Raw genomic sequence first — 24,187 nt, forward strand, 5'->3', positions numbered from 1 at the left:
ATGTCTTCTGGTCCTGGCAAAGTAATTCTGCAGGGGATAATGGCTTGATTTGAAGGAAATAATAGATTTATGTGCTGGAAATGATAGTTACCTGTGTGACTGGGCTCTTTCTGCCAGCTTATCCCTGCAGGCAAGGCTGTGGCAGCAGGGAGGAGAGTTAAGTAGTCTTTGACATTGGATGTTGATGAGGTGAGAGTTGGGAAGAAGAGGAAGTTGGGTTCTGGGAGATTCAAACGTTCCTCCTCTCCTCCAAAGGGAGAGGAGAAATACCCAATGTTCTTTCAGGAAGAAGATTCAAGAGTGTGAAATCATTCACCACTAGATTCAAGGACATTTTCTTTCCTGCCATTATCAGACCTGATGCATGCAAAATAATGTTGCCCTTTCTCTATTTGAACTGATCTCTTACTGAAACTCTACTCTGTGTGATGTTTTATTCTGCTGTATTCAGAATGGAGAGATTTTCTGGATAGCTCACAAACAAACAATCTCTGTGGCAATAAATGAAAAACTGAACATTTTAAATCATTCCTGACCAAGAGAACACTGCCTCGTATTGAGACCTGGGTTCAGTCCTGACCTTGAGTGCTTCCTGTGTGGAGTTTACACCCTCTCCTGATGACTGTGTGTTTTCTTCAGGTGCTCTGGAGTGGGTAGAGAGAATAAAACTTAATACAGTTAAAACCCCAGTATCCAGCATCTATGGGTATTAGTAGATGCCGGATAAGTGTATTTTACAGTTGCTTGAGATTTACTCTTTCAATGCTTAATTAATACACCTGCATTAAGAATAAAGAGTTTAAAAGACAAAAATGCTATATTGTACTTGCACTGAACAAACTTCACTTGCATGAATATATAAACCTTAAAGCATTTTATCTGCAGGTTCCTCTCCCTCCAGAGAGCCAGCCGAAACACAAACAACAACATTATAGATAATTAACCCCCCTCCACCCCCCCGCCCCGCCCAAATTTACAGATAAAGCCTCTGACTGGGGTGACTCTAACTAAGCTGGGAAAAGAGAGTTGCCCCAACGGCGAGCGGCATCAACCAGCTCTTCATCCTTGGCGACGCCATAGCAGTGTCACACAACTTTATGGGAGCAAAGCACAAGCAGGGCACTTCGCCGGCTGATTATTTGCTCCCATCTTCCCCAACGGTTTAGGGGTTACTTCAGAGCACATGTACTTTCATAATTTTAAATTTGCGTATATTTACCTATTATTTTATTCTTATTGTTTTTAATTTTTAAAATTTATTTTTCTAGATTTTTTTTGCTGGTTGCTTGAATTCCGGTTACTAGGGGTTTTAACTGTACAGGCTGAGTATGCCATATCCGAAACACTACGGAGCAGATGTTTTTTGGTTGTTTGGAACATGGAACTAAGCCGCACAATAGCATCAGCAGAATGCCTGTATCAGCGGTTAAACAACAACAGGCATCTGAGCACCGACATGATTCCACAAGTAGGAAGTTCACATGAAATAATATTTAGCACTTACCAAACAAAAATGATCTTTGCTTACATAGTGATATCTGCAGACCTTTTTGACATTTTCAACTATATCTTTGTTGACCAGAGCTCTGTGTTACCAGACTGGCGCCAACAGAGCATCAGCCCCACATGTGGTGGTGTATTGTTTAACAACTTGTGACATCATATCAGCGCTAAAAAAAATAATTGTGTTTTGGATCTTTTCAGTTTTTGCATCTTTGGATAAGGGGTACTGAAACTGTATTTATGTCAATTTGGCATAAATAAATGGATGGTTGAAGATTATTGTGGGCTTAGTGAGTGCTAGGGCTTGTTTCACTTAAAGGTTCTCCAGATGATAACCTCTTTCTTTCAGGTCATCACAGAGTGCCTTTTTATTTCTCTTATTCCAAGCCAGTCCTCTCCTCTTGCATAAACCACAAGGGCTTTGACCAGGCTGAAATAAGAACCCATCTTCCCAATGGGATTTTCCACAAGCTTGTCAGCTTGTCCTGTTCCAGTTCCAGCTCCTATTGCTGGCTGTATCACAGTAGAAGTGATCTCTCTCTCTCTCTCACACACACACACACACACACACACACACACACACACACACACACACACACACACACACACACACACACACACACACACACACACACTTTCACTCTCTCTGCTTGCAAAACAACATGACCCTCTTAGTCCAGATAATCTGCGGCTCCGACAGGCTCTTTCATCTGTTGCCTCTTTGTAAACAACAATCCATTAGTGAAGTCTCTTGGGCATTCTCCAAAGCTTTTTCAAAGGCTCTGAGGCCCCAACGTGTTTAGCATTAGCAGAGCTCCAGTATTTTAAATAAGATCTGTTTTAAAGTGTTTGTATGTGACCTACACTAACAAACCTTTCCCAAATTATCTCGCCAAAACAAATCTCTGTCACAGCTTAAGGGGTCTCAACTCGAAACATTGACTGACCATTTCTCACCTCGGATATTGCCTGACCTACTGATCCCCTCCAGTTTCTCTTGGTTTGCTCAAGAGATAGCAGCATTGGTAGTTTTTTTGATTTCTTCACCCTGTTTGCCAGGTTGCAAGGGGGAAAATGGCAGTGAATTGTCAAGTGAGGTGATGTTTTATGCTCCAGGGGCTGGTGTGTCAGTGGGGGTAACTTTCACAGGATTGCTCAGGCAGAAATTGTTGCTTTTTCAGCAATTCTGCTGTAATTTTCTAATCTAATTAATTCCTGGCTGGTAGCATTGAACTTATTATTCCACATGTCCTCAGAGCGAAGCTGTAGTGTGTCTAAATGAAATGTATAGAGGTTCTTGAAAGCAAATCTTGTAAAGCAAATAAAAGACTGATGCGCTCGATCACATTATTGATTGTGGAACAAACTCTAGGATAGTTAATTCCATGAAAGGAAATCAAGCGTTCATCTTTCATCTGAGCAGGATATGAATTTGGGAGGATAATCTTTTGCAGGCTGACTCACTGTTACCTTATGAATCTGAAATTTACTTGGTGATTGGAATATGCTTGGAAAATATTATTTTAATGTTGTAATTCACTTGATAAAGCATCAAAGTGTGCGATATGTCGGAGCCACCTTTGAGTTCCTTTCCGAGTTTACAAGTTTTGTATCTTGGATGCTGAGTTTCTTGTGATGTACTGGTGCAATGAAATTCTTGCCTGGTGCAGCTTCAACAGGAACATAAAGCAAACTTAACAACATAGAACAATACAGCCCAGTACAGGCCATTCAGCCCTTGATGTTGTGCCGACCCATATATTCCTTCCTAAAAGACTAAACCCTCCCTATCCCATAACCCTCTATTTTTCTTTCATTCCATGTGTCTGACTAAGAGTCTCTTAAATTCCCCTGATGTTTCAGCCTCCACCACTATCCCCAGCAAGGTGTTCGCAATTTGTATTTAATATGATGCACACGCGAGTAAAAAAAAATCTAAAAAGATTCATCAGTGCAGGCAGATTTTTCCTGGTTTGGGAATAGTGTTCTATTTGGTGTAGAACAGAGAGGTCCAAAGCCTGAAAGATACAGGTATCACCCTGCTATCTGAAAGTAGAGTGTTCCTATGAACCCTTTCGGAAGCTGAAATGGTGTAAAACGAAGAAGCGATTACCATTAATTTCTATGGGAACATTTTTGAGCATTCTCAGACCCAAAAAATAACATACCAAATCATACTAAATATCATAAAAACTAAAATAACACTAATATTTATTAAAAGCGGGAATGATATGATAAAAACTCAGCCTATAAAGTAGAAATAATGTATGTAATCAGAGTTACACTTACCGGAATCAGGAAGACAGTGAGAACACTGGAAGGTTGAGTTGTCGGAGATTGGGGTAGTGGGAGGTACAGGAGACTGGGGTGTAAGAGAAAGAAAGAGAGAGAGAGGAAGAGGGTCATCTACTATGCAAAGCTCTGGAAGTTTGTTGCTGAATGTAGTTCCCGGGGGAAGGAGCTTGGTGGCGCCACCAGGGTCGGAGCCGGTGGGGTGGGGGGGGGGGGAAGGGGGGGCCATCGCTGGCTGTCTGAAGAATGAGAAGGGATCTTATAAAAACATATAAAATTAAGAAAGTCATAGATAAGTTGGAAGTAGGAAGATGTCTAGGTTGGTGCACGCTAGCGACTCTCCACCCGCTCCCGGCTGCTTCACTAGTGTGGATCACGCAGAGAGTCTACTGACGCTTGACGCAATAAAAAGAGCATCCTCACGCCCCAGGCCCTGCTAGCACCACCCTCCCCGGTTGACTGGTCCTTGCCAGCAGCCACACACCCCCGCTAAACGAGCCCCCCTCAAAATCACTGATGCCCCTACTCTAACATACATTCTCTCGCTGCTTGAGATGGCTTTTCTCATAAAAGTGAAAAACCTCCGATTTCTTTCCGTTAGTGAAAACTTTTGTAAAAGTGAAGTGGCATAAAGTGAACTTTCGAAAAGTGGGGGCTACCTGTATAGCGGGGTGGGGGGGGGGACTGTTCTTGAACCCAGAATTGTTTTCTGCCAGGAAGTCACAATGAGAACAGAGAGGACCCTGCAGCAAAAAGAACCTCAGGATTGTATGTGATGTCATATGTGGCTGTACCGTGACGATTATTCTGAACGTTGAAATATAGAGTGTGACCAGGGGAATGAGGTTCCTTCATGATATCAGCTGCCTTCCTGAGGCAGTGCCTCATGTAGATGTCTTCAGAAGATGGGAGGTCGATGCCCAAGATGGACTTGGTGACAGAGAAACAAAATTCAGTGCAAATATGATGGGTTATAGAGTGTACAACACAGAAATGGGGTCTCTCTCACAACCTTTAAAAAGAGTAATTCTGCCCATCCACATTATCTCTGACCATTCTTATCAATGCCGGTACCCTGCATGTTTCCCTCTGGCATGCCCATAAATTCCCTCCAAATCTCCTGCCGTCCACCTACACCAGAGGCAATTTACAGTTACACCTTTGGAATATGGGAGGAAAGTGGTGCATCCGAGAGGGCAGCCACAGCGTCACAGGAAGAACGTGCCGACGCCAAGCAGACATCACTGGAGGTCAGGATCGAACCCGGGTTGATGGAACTCTGAAGCACGCACGCTGCTGTTTATTGTCAGCAAGGAGTTTGTGCTTCCATTGAGAAAGTACTGGTCCCACCTGATGGTTGCAGTGAACACTACAACCTCCAGCGATTCAACGCAATGGATGTACAAGCAGGGAATTTCACAACAGTCAAATCAAAGATTTTTTTTTGTGATATTTACATTCCTCAATTCATAAGCCAAAGAAATGTTGAAAGTACATGTGGCATTTTTATAACCTGGCTGCCATTTCCACACAGCAAGTCGATCATGATCGGACAATATGTGATTTTAGTGGCGATTACTGGAAGATAATCTTTGATTAGAGCACGAGCCCTTCTTCAGATAGTGCCGACTAGATCAGTTATATCCATCAGAGGAACTCAGTATAATGTACCATGAGAAAGATGACCTCCCTGACTCCTGCAGCAGGCTATCAAGGAGACAATTGGAACATTGGCCTTTACTGTGAGAGAGATTGAATTTAAGAGCAGCAAGGTCCTGGTGAGGCTGCATCTGGAGAACCATGTGCACGTCTGGTCTCCTGACTTGAGGAAGGATGTACTGGCTTTGGAGGAGGTGCAGAGGAGGTTCACTAGGTTGATTCCAGGGATGAGGAGGAATAGAGTTTTCTGGACCTGTACTCACTGGAATTTAGAAGAATGAGAAGGGATCTTATAAAAACATATAAAATTAAGAAAGTCATAGATAAGTTGGAAGTAGGTAAATTGTTTCCATTGGTACAGGAGACCAGGACGAGGAAACCTAATCTCAAGATTAGGATGGAGATGAGGTGGAACTGCTCTATGGAATTCACTGTCCTTTGAAGCAGTAGAGGTCACCTCAGTAAATATTTTTAAGACAAGTTTGGAAAGGTTTTTACATAGTAGGGAAATTAAGGGATATGGGGAAAGGCAGGTATGTGGAGATGAGCCTTTGGTAGAACAGGCCTGATGGGCAAAATGTCCTATTTCTGCTCCTCTTTCTTTTGATGTTCTCAGGCGTGTGACTTGAACCCACTTCAAGATGTTTTAAACATTTTCTGTTCCATTGCTGGAGGATATTTTGGCCCATTAATTTCCTTGCTGAGTACATTGTTGGGTGCATCAACACAAATTGCCAGCCTTCTTAAGTTTGTTAAGATATCAAAAATCTGTTTAACAGTAAATCACTCATGTTTCTGCAGCTTTGCCAAGGAACGCCTTCAAATAATGGATGCAAACTAATTATGGACAACGGACAGTATTTAATTGACATCTCTCATTTGCAAATTAAAGTAACTCCATGCAGGAATAGGTCAGGTAAACTTAATAGCTTTTGTGGAATCGTCATCTCTTTTCTAATATCAAAAAAATTCAAGGAAATCTTTGCCTCTTGCTGTGAATGGGAAAAAAAAAAGGACTTGTTCCATCTCACCTTCAGATGTCTGTTGCATTGAGGTTTAGTGATAAGTATCAAGCTGCTCATTTTGTCTTGCTCCCACCACCATGTGAGAAATGGCTTTCCAGGGAATAACATAACAATCCTGTGCTAATCCTACTTTCTTCTCACCATATTCCCATCAGTGCCTTGCAGATTTTGCACTCACTGACGTCCTTGGAGCAATTTCCGGTTCACCTCATATTGGGCCGCGGGAGGAAATTGAAGCAGAAGGAGAATGGGGAAACCCTTCAGGTAGCACCCAAGGTCAGGCTTAGAGTTGCACAGCACCAAAACAATTTGTCTAGGGCCAGCCATGTCGCCAACCTGAGACAGTTCCATTTGCCTGCATTTTGGCCCAGAGCAGTGGAAACCTCTCCTGTCCATGCACCTGACTAAATGTTGTGAACATTCGAAAAGTTTCCTCTGGCAGCTCATTTCAGGTACCCACCAGTATCCATGTGAAAAATGTTGCCCTCAGGTCCTTTTTAAATATTTCTCCTCAAATGTTAAACGTATGCCCTCCATTTTTCCTGGGCCTGCCACCATTCACATTATGCTGAGCAGTGAGGCAATGCCTTACTGTGCTGGCATTGTCAGTATTTTCTGCCATTTCCAATTGAGCCAATTACTTATTGGCCCTTTCCTTCCTGTGAATTTGAGCCAAAGGTTAGGGTTGTGTGTCAGGGTTGTAAAGCTGTGGGGAAAGATTCTTCTTTGGAAGTCTGTCAGGGATAAGGTGGGTCTCCTCCAATTCTCCAGGTTCCAAGTTGCTGGAGTTACCAATGTGGAGATCACCGGCAGGAGAGGAGGTAAGGGTGGGTTGCTGGGTAACTTTGTGAAGTGTTGCTCTCCTTACATGGACATGAAAGAGTCATTTAGGACAAGAATTTACAAAATGAACTGTTGGCATCTCAGGCTTTTTCTCCCTTTGGTATCACACATGGCCACAAGCTCAAACATTTGAAGTAGGTCAGGTTTTCCCTGAGGGAGGTTTCCATATTTGACTCCAGGAAGCAGTTGGCAGACAACCAGAACTGTCCCACTGACCCTGGGCTTGTGTCCAAAGACTTTTATTGTTTAAGATTTGATCTCCATCTGCAGCAGGTATTTATGGCCTTCAACTATTAGGCTTTTAATCATCTGGCCAAACTGTCAGAGGAATGTTTGCAACAGACAGCAGGGGGATGCACAACTCGTTGGATTAATCTCAGTATTGAATTGATCTCTCAACCTCACCTATCTTAACACCAACCACAGATATTCTACTGAGAGATATTGCACAGGCAGACCGAGGTCTGGACTGAGGGATCAGCCACAACGGGCAAATATCAGATTTTGAACTAGTTCTGCAAGTCCTGCTATTTGATGGTCACCTCGCCTGATTCTAGCTTACAACTCCAGAATTTAATTTCTGTGGCGTAAGATATAATTGATGGAGTAAACTATATTGAACTGATCTGTACCTAACATTTATTGTATTTGTCATACGATCTCGCCATAACTCCAACCAATTTTTTTTGTCAATATTACTATTTAAATCTGACTCCCGTCGCTGTCTGGACCACTGTATCCCCTGCTGAGGAGTTCCCTTTCACACTATGTACATAGATGAAATAAATTTCTTTATATGTCTATTACAATCAACATCACCACATTTTGACATTGATGGATCCAATTTAACTCCTAAATAAGCCCTTAGATGATAATAACAAAAACATGTATTATTTCGTTTCCCATATTTATTTTTTAATTTTTAAATTTCCTCCTTCATAACAATCTTCTATATATCTAATTCCTTTACATGACCAAATATTTAAAAATTGATTATCCATTGAATAAGTCGATGTTGGGTCAGATACATTATAGATAACACAACACCTCCCCCACCCAACCCCTGTTATAATTTCAGTGTTTATCTTATTCCAGATATTAATCAAACATTTCAACAAAGGGGCTTTCCTCTCCCCAGATAGTAATTTTCGATTCCCATTTATTATATATATATATATATATATATATATATATATACATAAATCTCTCCTATTTTATCAGTTTCTGTTTTGATCCATGCCGATTTCACTTCTTCAAAAAATGATGCAAGAAACCTCATTTGAGCTGCCTTGTAATAATTTTAAAATTTAGAACCTGTAAACCTCCTAACTTAAACTTCCATGATAATTTATCTAAAGAAATCCTTGACATCATCTTACCATTCCAGGGAAACTTTCTTATATATTTATTTAATTCTTGGATGAGAGGATGTTCTGAAAAGTCCATGTTTTAATTCCATGTTGGGATGTGGTGTGACAAGTCCAGCCTTTACTGTCATTCTTCGTGTCCTTTGAAAAGGAGACCTGCCATCTGATGAAGGTGCCCTCTCAGTGTTCTTGATCAGGATGCTTCAGGATTAGGAGGCAGAAATGGTATTGCAGCTTGCCGTCAAGATGGTGTACGACACACAGGGAGGCTTGATCAGAAAGACGCAGGGCATGGTGGTTAAAGTACTAGCAATTTTCCAGGGGCGAGAGTTTGAACCTGATCACAGTAGCAGGCATGGACTTTGCATTCAGTTAATTAAGTGATCTGGAACTGAGTAAAACAAAACTACTCTCATCAATGGATCATTGTAAAAGCACATCCAGCTTGTTTATGTTCGTTGGCAGGGGAATTTTGCCATCCTTACCCGATCTGGGCCAAATGTGAATACAGAGCATTTGGGTTCTGCACGCTGGAATATCTTGGCAAATCCATTTAGATGCATTGACTCAAAGTTCTCTTTTTCTCTAATTGGTAAAAAAATTGCAAATAGCTCATAAACAGGATAAATTATTGAATGAGGGAATCCTGATTTAGTTTTTTAAAAAAATGTGCTGTGTTTGTCTACTGTTCACTTGTGTTGGAATCACAAAGCTTTGAGAAAACTTTCGAGCAGGACTTTTTAATCAAAACAATTGCAGTGTTTGATCCAGTAAGGGTGCGAAAGAATAGTCATCTGAAGAATTTAATCACGTTAAAATATAACTGAGTCACAGATGTCCTACAAGAGGATGTTTAGTTTCTTTAAGTGGTACCACATTTATTTGGCACTGATATAATCATAGAAAAAGCTGAACTAAATTAGATCTACACAAAAGCAAAGTCACAATTAGCCCAAAATCTCGAGCATTTGTGAGCAGGAATTTCAGCCCGTCACTCCCAGTAATTATAGCGATTTAAGTCAGTGTGTTGTGGTGGATCGCATCAAAGGGGATATGCTAAAAGGAGGCTATTATGAAATGTATGGTTAATCTAGAAGTTATTGTTTTGTTTTCATCAGAACATGGTGAAATCCACAGATTCTTGCTAAATGCTTTTTTGGCTGGTGATTGCTACCACTGGACCTCCTTGTTTAATGTGCATTGGGACCATGTTGTAGTTTGGCCTGAACTCTGAACTGAGTAGTCATTCCTTCATGTGATTTTTTTAATGCAATCTCTTTTAAAATTGTAAAAAAGACTGTCCTTTTAATCAAGAAAAAACAATGCTGACAAAACTCGGGCCTGAACCCAACCTCGGTAATGTATCTTTACCTCCTGTGGACGCTGCGAGACTGGCTGGGTTCCTCCAGCATTTCTGTGCGTTTTTACTACAATCACAGCATCTGCCGACTTTTGTGTTTCACATTAATCAAGGAAAACAAGGGTGGTGGGGGGAGGGGGGATCGGCCTGTGAGCCTCTTCCTCCTGTTAGTTAATTAAAAAGACTCTAATGGGAGGAAGGAGATATTAATTTACAAGGGGCAGCACCTTGTATAGTAAACAGCCAAAAGCAAGATGTTTTGTTCTATTTACAGATTTCCTCTGTCTGAATTTAATTTAGCCGTGGAGTCATACAGCACAGACGTAGGCCCTTTGACATAGTGAGTCTGTGACTTATCCTACCCTGTCCCATTTTATTCCCCTCACATTCCCATCAACTCCCTCCATGTTCTACCACTGACCCGCATTTGGGATCAAGCTGTGCTGTGGGATTCTGAAGGAAACCAGCGCACCCAGAGGAAACCCGTGCAGACACAGGGAGACCATACAAACTCCACATAGACAGCACACAACAGGTTTTCCAGTTCACTTTAAGAAGGCACCATTAATGATGCAGTTACAAATAACTGGTGCTTTTGAATGCTAGTGGAGCCTCATTGCAATTTTGTTTGAATATTTTATTTTAATTTTTATTGACTCATAGAATTCAAACAAGCAATATAATATTTTTTAACATTCATGGAACATAAAGAGTCTATATTTATCGTTTCCCCCCCACCCCCCCACCTCCCCGCCCCACCCTCATACAACTGAAAATACAGTCAATTAGATTACATCGCTACAAATTCCGGTGGGTCAAAGACCCCTATAGAAACCTAGAGAAAATTCCAGTAGGTCAAAGGCCCCTATAGAAACCTAGAGAAAAGAAACAATCACAAAGACTAAGTAACAGAGGATAAAAAATGAAAAAGAAATTAAATTAAATTTAAAAACTCAAATTGAAACTGAAAAATAAAAACACGTCATGTCCCACTTCCTTGATCACATTAATTTCCCTGCTGGGACAGATTGCTAAAGTACCCCTATTTCTTTTTTTTAAAAATTTTTTTATTTTTCACACCATAAAACACGTTAGCCATGATATACACTTTTTCATTTTCACACATATACAGTGACTTTTTCTCCCCCCCCCTCCTCCCAAGCCACCCCCCCACCCCCCCCTCTCAAGTATCCCTATTTCAAAGTGGGGGGGGGGATGGCTAATCAATCTGAGTGCCAATACATTTCAAGTAAGGTAGCTACACCTTAGCGAATGTGTCATGTTTCTTCCTTAGATTGTATGTGATGTTCTCCAGGGGAATGCAACTCTGCATTTCCACGTTCCATCATGTGATATTTAGTTGGGAGTCGGACTTCCATGAAACCGCTATACAAATTACCTGGCTACCGCCAGGTATTTGGACAATCATAAACTCACGTCACCAATGTCTCCCAAAAGGTATACTTTTGGATCCTGCGGAAAATCCACTTCTGAATTTTTTTTTAGAATGTCCCCCAGGTCTTTCCAGAAAGATCTCATCTTTGTACATTGCCAGGTGGAATGAACAAAGGTTCCAATCTCCAAGCCACACCTAAAGCACATCTCTGAAATTTCCGGCTTTGATTTGTGAAATTTTTGTGGTGTGAGGTACAGCTGGTGCAAGAAATTGTATTGCACCAAATGGTATCTGGCATTGACAACTCCAGTCATAGGTCTTGCCACCACTCCTCATTGATTGTTGTGCCTAAGTCTAATGCCCAAGTCTGACTTCCATGTCTCCCTCGACCTGTGTAAGCCCAGCTTCAGGCCCTCACTTTGGAATATGCAATACATCTTTGAGATTAAAAAAGAAGTGGTGGTTCCCTTACGAATGTACGTTAAAAAGACTTATCGTGCATACCCATGTTAAAGTCAATGCCGTGTAAATGTCGACCCATCCCCTCTATCTTTTTTCCCCTGGCCGCCCATCCATCAGAACTCCATCAGACTCTCGCCTGGGCCCCGATCACAAGCTCACCCGAGCTCCTGACGCCCCGAAGGCCAACTTACCACCCAGTCCAGGCCACATGCCCACCCGAACTCCCGACGCCTCAAATACCAACTTACCACCATGTTCCGGCTGCCCGCCCGCCCATCAGAACTCCTGACACTTTGAACGACGTAGGTACTTATTGCAGTCAAAAGTAGTGTGCATGTAATAGTCGACTCCATAAATTTAACTTTAAAAATATACGGTAGCTGGTAGTGTCAGCACCACAGAATACTGTGCACTCAGTCAAATCGAGTGGTAAAATCAACGATGCAACATACTTTGGATCTATTTATGGAATATAATACTTCTAGATTAAGCAGGTATTAGCATATGATGGTGCTGCTTTATTTTGAAGCCATTGCCACACTCCACTGGTTCTGAATTGTTGGATTGTTTGCTCATATCCTGAATCAAACACAAAAGCCTCAAAACATGTGCAAGTGAATCACGGCAAGCTAGAGACTCGGCCATGATGGAGTTGACTAGGGGAGCAGCTTGAATGGCTGGCACCTGCTACCATGTCCCCTCAGAGGCTGCAGTCTCCTCCAATCAAATCCATACCTCAAAATTCTGAAAGCAAGTCTCTCACTGATGGCTTCGTTGTCATGGGAGTGAGAAGATGGCCCAGTGTTCAGTTGCTACCCCCGCCCCCTGCAGTTCCAGCATCCCTGTTTAGACAACCTCCAGGGCTGCCTGTGTGGAGTTCTCACATCCCTCCTGAGACGGCGAGGGTTTAAACTTGGTGCTCCAGTGTCCACCAACATTCATTGCCCACTAAATTGTTCCCATTGTGTTGGTACGTGATAGTATGTGAGGGTGTGGGGATAAATGTTTCCAGGAAATATTAAGTGAGGTGCTATTATGTGTGCTGCTATGGCCTGAAATGGCCTCCTTCTATATCAAAAGGAAATATAATACAGCAAAACCTTGTGGTATCCAGCACCTATGGGGATTGGTTTATAGCAGATAAGTGTATATTCCGGTTGCTTGAGACTTGCCTTTAGAATGCCTAACTAATACACGTGCATCACAGGTAAACAGTTTAAAGGTAAAAATACAATACTTACGCTGAGCAAACTTCACTTGCATGAATATATAAACCTTAAAGCACTTTTACTATTTTTCAGTCACATTCTTTGAAAACATTTAACCGTCGCTGCATCTGCAGGTTTCTCCCCTCCATGGAATGAGCAGGAAGATGAAGCATAACATTATAGATAATTAACCCCCCTCCCCCACCCAACCATGATTACAGATAAAGCCTCTGACTGGTGGTCAGAGGCCAATGAGCCCCCACGTTCTTAGGGTATAGGAGGATACTGGAGCACCAATGGTAAGCAGCATCCATGGCAACGCCATTACTGTTGCATACAGCAGCTGCTATGAGCATAGCACGACCAAGGCCCTCCGCTGGCTGGATACTTGCTCCCATCTTCATCAAAGGGAAGTCTTACTTCAGAGAACGGTTACTTTTAGAATTTTAATCATATATATCTTATACGTATTATTTTATTCTTATTTGTTTTAACTTTTAAAGTTTATTCTCCTTTATTTTGTTTTTGCTGGTTGCTTGAATTCCAGATACCGTGGATTTTACTGTACTACAGATAAATAAGGGCAGGACCAAAGCTGTGAGTCTTGGCCTTCCTAGCAAGCTGTGTACACCAACCACCAGAGCTCATCATCTGTGGTTCATCCTCAGGTTGGCATGCACACTCTTAGTCCTGGTCCCACACTTTTTCCAACACCTCTGGAGCCCCGTCCCCTCGTCACGTACATAAGCCTATCTGCCACTTTGTCCAATGGTGGTTTTTTGTTCATGCGCCTAATTTACTTCGCCTGTTTTACAAGATTTTTAAAGGATTTGTAGATGTGTATATTAGCTGTGTTTTGAGAAGCCTTGGCAAATGTGCTTATGCACAGTAGAGGTCGTTTGAGTGAAGTTGTGAACCGTTCCTGTTGGGAGATCATCCCTGCCGGAGGTTTTGTACATCTTAGAAAAAAAAATATTGGGATAGGCCAATGTCCTGAAGAGGGAGTGTAGGGAATTAGGGAAGAAGTTAAAAAGCAGAACCTCAAGGGTGGAAATCTCGGGATTGTGGCCTGTGCCAGAGAGGGTAGGAATAGGAAGTTGTGGCAGATGAATGTGTGGCTGAAGAGTTGGTGCAGGAGGCAGGGGCTCAGATCTGTGGATCATTGGGAGGTGTAACCTATACAAAAAAGAATGGGTGGCACCAGAACTGGAAAGGGACCAATATCCTGGTGGAAAGGTTTGCTAGAGCTGTTGGGGAGGGTTTAAACTAGTTTGGTAGGGGGGTGGGAACCAGAATGTGAGTGCAGAGAATAGGGCAGAAGGTCAAAAGCATGATGCTATGCGCTCTAAGTTTGTAAGGAAGAACAGGCTAGGAGTATTAGGAATAAAGGGGAGCATGGATCAGCGTGTGGAACTACGATGTTGTGGCCATTTCAGAGACTTGGCCGTAGGAAGGGCAGGATTGACTGATGCAGGTACCAGGGTTTAGGTAGGTGGGGGTGGGGGGGGGGGATAGCTTTACTGGTCATGGACAGTATCACAGTTATAGAAAGGGAGGATGCTGCAGAGGGAGTGTCCACTGAGTTGGTGTGGATGATAGTCAGAAATAGGAAGGAAGCTACCATTCTGCTGGAAGTAGTCTATAGATCCCCAAATAGCCCTTGGGACACCGAGGAGCAGAGAAGCAGGCAAATTTTGGAATGGTGCAGGAAATACAGGGTCATAGTTATGGGTGATTTCGACTTCCCTCATACTGACAGGCACTTCTTGACTGCAAGAGGGATAGATGGAGCTGACTTTGTCAGGGGTGCTCAAGAAGGATTCCTGACACAGTATGTGGACCAGCTGACTAGAGGAGAGGACATAGTGGATCCAATTCCGGGTAATACACCCGGTCAGGTGACGGACCTTGGTGGGAGAGCATTTTGTTGAGAATGGCCTCAACTCCCTGAGCTTTAGCAAAGCTATGGATGAGAATAAATGCAGTCAAAGTGGGAAAGTGTTTAATTGGGGAGGGGTGAATTATGATGGGATGCAGGAATTAGCAAGAGTAAATTGGAAACAGATGGTCAAGGGTGGCATCCTATTGAAAGCTGAGCAGTGGCAATCACTCAGGCTATTTGCATTGACCTTTGAATGCCATTAGTGCCGTTTTTGTACCTGTTTCAAGGATGTATGTTAATCAACGCCAACCTGAAGGAGTTCTGTCAGAGGGCAGTGACGATCATCAAGGACCCTCACCACCCAGCACATGGTCTACTCTCGCTGCTGCCATCAGGGGAGAGGTATTGGTGCCACAAGACTCACACCCCCAGGTTCAAGAGCAGCAGCTCCCCCTCTGCCCTCAGAGTCCCCAACAACAAACTCAATAAGAATTGTATTTAAGGACTCTTTTGCACTTTATTGATTTTTTTCTCTCTATGTTGCAGTCAGTTTGTTTACATTTCTTTATTTGTTTACTTCCAGTTTTCTTTGCACTACTAATAAGTGGTGATTCTGCCTCACCCGCAGGAAAAAGAATCTCGGGCTTGTAATATGATGTCATGTATGTACTCTGACAATAAATCGGAAATCTGTAGAGCAGCATTTAGACCAGGTTTTGTGCAGTTCAAGCTGTACAATATGCGGAGTTTATCTGCGGGTATGGTAAAGAATTTATGAGTTTAATCAAATAACAGTGATTTGATTCTAAAAGAGATTCAAGTTCACTGATCTGAAGCAAAGCCAACTGTAGAAGGACAATTCATTACCTGTTTTAACAGGTTGACTGATTCCATATTCTGTCATGACATACACAATATACAAACGTGGAAGAAACTCAACAGGTCACACAGCATCCACCGGAAGTAAAGAGTGGCCAATATTTCTGGCCTTTCACCAGGAATCAGAAAGAAACAGGCAGATGTTGTTGTGCTTTGCACTTGACCTCAGCATCTGCAGATTTTCTGGCTTATCTCCATCACAACATAGGCGGAGAGCATTTGGTCCATCATGTCCTCACCAGCTCCCAAAGCTTTTCTGTTCCCCTATTAAAGTTCCCTGTGACCCTTTCTTCTTGTGTTCCCAATAATTTTACCACCATTGAAACCAAGGGCACTTTGGAGGTAGCTAACCTAAATATTTGCACATCATTGGGATGTGGAAGGAAGCCAGGGAGCTTGGAGGAAACCCATATGGTGACAGAGAACATGCAAACTCCACACAGATTGGAAATTAGGATTGAACCCATGTCATTAGAGACGTGAGGCAACTACCTTGTTTCACTGTGGTCTTGAACTGTTGGCTGGTTTATCTGCAGCCAATAGAATCTCAGGGTTGTATGTGATGTCATATGTGTACTCTGGCAATAAATCTGAATTCTGAATATGAGAAGTGGTGATTTTAATTCAATTAATGCAAAGATCCAACATATCCTCACAGAGAGTTTGGGTGAATCTTCAAGTGTACTTAAATGTGAATAGGGTTGTTATCGGGGAAACAGTTTTCTGCTCAGAAACTCAACGTGGGTTAAATGTTAAATCTATTCCATTGGACAACCCACACTACCTGGACTGCGGAGTTCACCCCATTGGAAATCAAAATGCTGGAATTCTGAAGTCATCAAATACTGGAAGTATGATGCAGGTCAGGCAATTGTAGCTAGACATTTAATTGATTGGATCAGGGGTTCCACCATTGAAGTGCTTTGAGGTCCTGCACAGGGGGATGTGAGGGCTAAAATGTGTCATCAGGACTCTCTCAGCTGATTGCTTTCGAACCATGTTGCTGTTAGAACTGGAAGGGCAGGGAGTGTCGCTCCTGGACTGCGCATAATGATTGGGAAATATCCTGACGATAAGTGCTTCTTTATCAAGGAGTCCCTGAATGGAGCATGTAGTCAAAGCCTCCTCTGGGAGGTAAAGAGGCATCCTGCTGGTTGGGGGGAATGAGCGCATTCAGTTGGGAGGTAAAGAGGTGTTCTGCTTGGATGTGAGGAGGCTTTCTGCTGGGAGGTGAGGAAGTGTTCTACTGGGATGCCTCCATGGTAACATCCGTGTTATCCGGTGCCTCTTGCCTTCATGATTTTCAGCCAATGGCTGGAGTTCATCAGGTTCTGGTCTTCCTTGGGGCTCTTCCCCAGCACATGCCAGCATGTGGAGCACAGCACCATGTGTACGTTGGCTCCCTACAGCATGACCCATGGATGATATAGAGGACATAGACAACTGGCCTGTAAACTCGTGCGTCAATTCCAAGCCTCTGGTTTTGCCAGGAGAGAGATCAACTGGCAGTGTTTCGATCATTAAAATTTTATTTAACTTGCAAAACAATAAATGTCTTTTTAATTCAGTGATTAAATGCTGCTTAAATGTAGACCTAAAATATTATTAAATCTCCAGGACTGATAAAGGATAAAATGACATTAAGAAATTAGGCAGTTAATAAAGCCGGGTCTTGTGTATGCGTTTGATTAAAATACAGCATACGTCTCCTGAGAAACCCAAGTAATGATTCAGATTATCTGGCCTCTTGCAAATGAAGTTTTGCACCACTGCTTAATTCTATTAAAAGGGGGTGTATGGATGTCCGTTGTTGAAAAAACAGTACTGTGTGTTCCCACAGAGGATTCACCGGAACTGAGTGCTGATAAACAGAGCATTAGCTTGTCAAAATAGTCTGCTTCGATTTATCTTGGTTCAAGAATGCCTATACAATGGAAGCAGATTTGGAAACATCATGATTGGATCAGGTTGATGCTCCAGCCACGGTTGAGTTAGTCCAGTGTGAACAAGAACAAAGCGTGGCTTCCAGCTGTTCACGTGGAAAGTGCTGGTGGCTGTCATCACTGTGCAGTGAACATCAAGGGTGCAAGTTTAGAGTGTGACTTGTGCTATTGTTCTCCCACCTGAAGGGTTAACGTTATTCATCTGGCCTGATCAAAGAGAAGGCGGCGAAAGAGAAAATGGAACACATCTGGAGTGGAGATGAACTATTTTTGGAGTGGGCTGGGTAAGTGTTCTGGTTTTGCAGTGATGTTTTATTGTATGCCTATGCAGAGAATTCGGCTGGAGCCGTGCAACCTATTAGGCCCCTAACTCCTTTTCAAATTGGTCTGATTGTAAATCTTGGTTATGACCTTTGCTCAGATTCCTTCTGCTACAATACCAAAGTTGTGAGGTTAAAACCATGCCAGGCTAGTGACTGGACTGGAATAAAGTTATTGATTCTCATTGCCAGCATAATCTGTACTGTCTTGAGTGTGGGAGATTTTGTGTGTTAGCTGATGTTTGTACCTTTTGGTCATTTTCCTGTGAAGTGGTTTGATGACTGACTACCAATATAGAGGCTATGTATATTGTTGGAAAATCACAGCATTCGGCTCCAGAGAATGAATCCAAATTGAATCTTAGGATCTGATTAGAAGTTTTTCCTTTTATTGGGGAAACAAAAAATGAAGAGAGAGAATCTTAAAGCTGGCCTTTTCAGGAGGAGCCCTGGGTATCTTACACAGCGTATTATATAGAGTTTTTCTTTGGCTTGGCTTCGTGGACGAAGATTTATGGAGGGGGTAAAAGTCCACATCAGCTGCAGGCTCGTTTGTGGCTGACAAGTCCGATGCGGGACAGGCAGACACGGTTGCAGCGGCTGCAGGGGAGAAATGGTTGGTTGGGGTTGGGTGTTGGGTTTTTCCTCCTTTGCCTTTTGTCAGTGAGGTGGGCTCTGCGGTCTTCTTCAAAGGAGGTTGCTGCCTGCCGAACTGTGAGGCGCCAAGATGCTCGGTTGGAGGCGAGATCAGCCCACTCGCGGTGGTCAATGGGGCAGGCACCAAGAGATTTCTTTAGGCAGTCCTTGTACCTTTTCTTTGGTGCACCTCTGTCACGGTGGCCAGTATTTGGCACCTATGAGACCAATACACCGGATGTGTATTTTCTGGTTGCTTGAGAATCACAATGTCTACCTGCATTAAAAGTAAACAGACAAAAATATTATGTTGAATTGAGAGAGGATCAATCTAACCGATACTGAAATGTCACGGACTGTAACACTTAGTTCTATAAATCAACCTGCACTGAACAAACTTCACTTGCATGAATATATGAACTTTAAACCATTTTTTACCTCATTTTCGGTTACATTCTTTGAAAACATTTAACGATCGCTGCATCTGCTGGTTCCTCCCCCTCCACGGAGCCACCCGAAAGATGAACAATAACATTATAGATAATTCACTTCTCCCCACCCCCACCCTGAATTTACAGATAAAGTCTCTGACTGGGGGGACTCTGACTCAGCAGGGATAAGGAGACACGTTAAGGGAGTCACCCGAGTAGTGAGTGGCATCAACCAGCTCTTCATCCTGTGTGACGCCGTTGCTGTTTCAAACAGCTGAATATTTGCTCCCATCTTCACCAAAGGTTTTGTTACTTCAAAGAATGCCTACTTTTAACATTGTAAACTTGGGTATTTTGCTTATTATTTTATTTATTTTTTAAAAATTTGTTTTCCTCTTTTTTATTGCGGTTGCTTGAGGCTGCCAGTTATTTGAATTCCGGATACTGTATATGGAGAAAAGTCCCCATGAGGTTTTGGAAGATGGGTGGACTATTTTGTGCTCTTAAGACTGAAGTTGATAAATATTGTAATGCTAAATATATTATTGCAAAATATTTCTTAGGTGAAGGTATGAAGCGATAGGAACCTCTGGGATTTAATTGATTGGGGAATCAATATGTCCTTCTGATCCAATCTCTATCAGTGGATCACATAAAATGGAGTCTCCAGAAATTGCTTGCATCTCCGTTTGTCATACTTTGTTTGACACATTGCAGTTGGTTCAGTGAGAAGGGTTCTTCTGCAAGCAGTCTAACAGGTCCACTCTAACATTCATTGAGCTGCATGAAGTAATGGTGTCTGCTGCATTTGGCTCACTGGAATGGAAGGGGACGTTGAAAAACATTGAGAGCGGATCACTCTGCTTTGTCCGTGTGGACTTCTGTTATATGCTCAGCCAGTTATCACTCAACTCCATGGAGAGAAGGCCTGAGATTGATGGGGAGGCAGGTGGAGATGGATTTCAGAGGTCATGTTGACAATCTCCATCTCGCCGCCTGTGCAACATGTTTTTATTAATATCCCTGCATCCCCAGTACTTAAACAAAGCTATTGTGGAGAATGTTGATGTCCACAATTAACATAAATGATCTGCGACCATGGGGGAGTTCTCAAAATAGGTTAGGTTGCCTGGAATATTACAGTGAAAATGTTTCTGTGAACAAATCCAACGTACATGCCCTTCATCTCCCATTTTAAAAATCCACAGCAGTAAGGTGCAGGTTAAGAAGAATATCTGCATCTTTTGGGGTCTAATGTAGTGCACAAATATGCTGGAGAAACTAAGCAGCCATGCAAAGATCTGCTGAGTTCCTCAAGCACTTTGTGAACAGTCAGGTCCGGTTTCTTACCGCATTAAAATTGCACACAAAGGAATATCAATGGAGAGGTTTATTGCTGTGGAAAACAGCATGTTTACCAGAAATATGTCTCCTTAAATAATCTTCGTTTTGTGTGTCAGCAAAAATCATTGATTCCATTTTTATCCTGAGTCAGAAGAATGAAAGATTGCAGAGGAAGCTTCAGAAGGTTTTAGCCTGATGAAAGGTTCACACCTGAAGCATTGGGTACCCTTTGCTTCCTATCGATGCAGCGTGAACTGCTGAGTTTCTCCAGCACTGTTGTGCACAGCATAATGTTATTCACCCATGGTTTACAAATCCTGCAGCCCACTACGTGGCATGCTTAAACCTCTCAGCTGGAGGGCGGTGTACGTTTTTGGAGCACTGCACTTCAAAAGGAAGTCAAGGCCTTGTGGAAGGTGGGAATGAGCAGGATGGCGCCAGAGGTACACAACTGGAGTTCTGCAAATAGGCGAGAGAAACTACTGTTGCTTTTATTCCTGTCAAAGAGAAATTTAACAGAGGTGTTAACTATTGTGGAGAGTTTATGCGTACGAACAGTAGGAGATTGTTTCTTGAAGCAGAGTAAGTAGGATTGTGGTAAATGGCGATAGAACAAGAGAGGAGATGGGGAGATTTATTTCTACAGTGACCTGTGGTGGTGTAGATGCATTGGTTGAGTAGCTGTAACTTTAAAAAGTGAATAGAAACATAGAAAAATAGGTGCAGGAGTAGGCCATTTGGCCCTTTAAGCCTACACTGCCATTCAATATGATCATGGCTGAGCAGTACCCGGTTCCTGCCTTCTCCCCACACCCCCTAATCCTCATAGCCAAAAGGGCCAAATCTAACCTACTCTTAAATATTGACAAGGAACCGGCCTCAACTACCTCCTGTGGCAAAGAATTCCACAGATCCACCTCCTTCTGAGAGAAAACATTTTTCCTCATCTCAGTCCTAAAAAACTTTCCCCTTATCCTTAAACTGTGACCCCTGGTTCTGGTTTTTCCCAGCATTGGAAACAACCTACTTGCATCTAGGCTGTCTAATCCCTGAAGAATTTTATATGTTTCTATAAGATTGCCCCTCAATGTTCTAAATTCCAGAGAATACAAGCGATTAGCTCAACGCTGTTACAGCGCCAGCGACTTGGGTTCGAATCTGGAGCTGTCTGTAAGGAGTGTGTACGTTCTCCTCGTAGTCTGCATGGGTTTCCACCGGGTGCTCCGATTGCCTCCCACCTTTCAAAATGTATGGGGGGAGTTTTAAGTTGATTGGGGTATTTTGGCAGCACTGGCTTGTGGTCCAGAAGGGCTTGTTTCCATGCCCAAATTAACTTAAATCTTAGTAAAAAAATTTAAGAAATCAATGATTGTCACTGACGACAATCAAGGGAAGTTCTGTCTGCACTGTTTAGAAGTTATATTATCTCAATGATTAGAAATAATGACAGCATACCAACAACTCTGAATGTAGCCTGGAGCACAGATTGAAGAGTTGAGAAAAGTCCAAATTTAAATAAATTACCATGATTCATGCATATTGGAAGGAAACGAGATATGTTTGTTAATAGAGTTGTGTAACCTGTGGGCTGGTTAACTTTCTTCCAGTTGTTCATGTGCTGTCCTTTGAGAAACTAACTGAAAGCATCGAGTACATATTTTGTACTGCGGTGGTGAGTTCACGTCGACAGAAAGCTGTAAAATGTACTGCATTCTAGGAACGACTGTGCATCTTACATAGTCTCTCCACTTCGGCTTTCTCCAAGTTGATCCCAAATGATATAATATGTATGTTTGCCCTTTGATACTGCTGCAAAACACCAAATTTCATGACTTGTTCATGACAATAATTCTTGAAGCTGATGAATAATTCACTTATATTGTACACCTACTTGGATATGACCCAATACAAATCTGCCAGAACTAATCCATTGTTTCCTTCTAACCAAAGATGCTCAAGGTAAACATTTGAATCTGATAAATATTTGCTGTGTAGTAAAACATGAAAATTTGTGGAAGCTGTGGTTGAAGTAAAAACAATGCTGGAGAAACTCAGCAGGTCAGTGTCCTTTCTACATATCTTTGCTATGTAAAGGACACTACTTGACCTGCTGAGTTTTACGATCATCGTGTTTTTAAATATTTGCTGTGTATTCCACCAAGGTAATTTCCAGCAAATGCTTTTCTTTGACTTTCTAGGTTTTTTTGCAATGTTTTGGCAGATATGTATATTGAATGGAGCATTTAAAGTCAGAAAGACAACCAAGTAGCATTAAGGAGACAGTTTACAGCAACTCATCTAGACTGTCACCTTTGTGCAAAGTACTGTTTGAGGCATCGTCTTTCAGTTTACCCTCTCAGATGGACAGAACAGATCCAAAGACATTACTTCATCATGACAGAGTTTATATCTCCCACATCCAGCATTTTTAAGGTAGATCAGCTGCCATTATTACACTGTGATTTGATGCCGGACTGAGCAGATAGGGCAGGAGTTGTCAACAATTTATACGGCGTACCAATGCAGAGCCACATTACCATCCTTATGAAGGACTCCCGGCTTCCTGATAGCTCCTTCTCGACAATAAACTGCTAAACATTCCCATGAATTAGTGGGGACATTACAGCTTTTTTTTCCCCAGGAGGTAATCTCTTCCCATGATAGAGAAGGTACAAGTGATGTAGCCAACTGAGTGTAACCAAAGGGGTGGCTAGTGGAATGGGTAGTTGCCACGTACACGTTGCCAGGATGGGATACCTGTGGTTGGGTTTGGGTAATAAAACAATTTCACGTCCTTGGGCTCAGATCATGTTCACAGTGTCAGTGATTGTCTCAGGATTGACTGTTATACCTGAGCAGATCCCTCATGTGATTTGCACAGCCTTACAGGCCTTACAGGGGGGGTGGGGGAAGTATACAAGATTCCAAACTTCCTTCACCACCTTCTGCCCCTTCTTCTGATCTCGGGCGGAGCCGTTCCTGTCACAGCCTGTGAAGTGCCCAGATAGGTTGTCCTTGAAGGTGAACCTCGAGATGTTGTTAAGGCATCGGCTGGACTCTTCAGCCTTGCAATGAAATAGAGACATCGGACCACTTTCTTAACCATAGTGTTGGTCACAGTCAGGACTGGGAGGAATGTACTCCCAAGAACTTGAAGCTATCACCTCACCCGTCCCATTGATGCAGAGTGGGCTTCACCTTCCCCCTCCCGAAGCCTGTAATCGGCTCCTTTGTATCACTGACCTTCAGAGAGAAGTTGATATTTTGGCACCAGGACACCAAACCCTCATTCTCTTTTCTATATTCTGTCTCATCATTAGTTAATATGTGGCCTACAAGGTGTGGTGTCATCAGTGAAGTTAAAGAAGGAGTTGGAGTAGTAATTGTAGATTGACAGGGAGTATAGCACATATCCCTGTGGGGCGCCAGGGTTGAGTATGATGGTGGAGGAAGTGTTGCTTCCCCTCCTGCAGTCTGTAAGACAAGGAGTCGAGCGTCCATTTGCAAGATTTTCTGATTGCGATCAGCGAGTAATGCAAAAACTGTAGATCACATTTATCTATGCCAATTACTGGCAACAATGTCCAGGCAGGTTACAACAATACTTCATTTGCATGTTAAAATTCATAATTTTCTC

General features: G+C 42.5%; 1 protein-coding gene across 9 annotated transcripts in view; it reads left to right on the forward strand.

Annotated features, from left to right (window-relative positions):
- sema4ba (sema domain, immunoglobulin domain (Ig), transmembrane domain (TM) and short cytoplasmic domain, (semaphorin) 4Ba) overlaps positions 1-24,187 on the forward strand; it is a 314,544-nt gene that overhangs the window by 75,464 nt on the left and 214,893 nt on the right. For all 9 annotated transcript variants that reach the window (XM_069911428.1, XM_069911429.1, XM_069911430.1 and 6 more), the window contains one exon: positions 18,006-18,103. In XM_069911428.1, the coding sequence (XP_069767529.1) occupies positions 18,079-18,103 (25 nt within the window). In that variant the 5' untranslated portion in view covers positions 18,006-18,078. The remainder of the gene's footprint in view (positions 1-18,005; positions 18,104-24,187) is intronic.

The sequence above is a fragment of the Narcine bancroftii genome, chromosome 14, assembly GCF_036971445.1.
Source record: "Narcine bancroftii isolate sNarBan1 chromosome 14, sNarBan1.hap1, whole genome shotgun sequence".
In the NCBI taxonomy this organism is placed as follows: Eukaryota; Metazoa; Chordata; class Chondrichthyes; order Torpediniformes; family Narcinidae; genus Narcine; species Narcine bancroftii.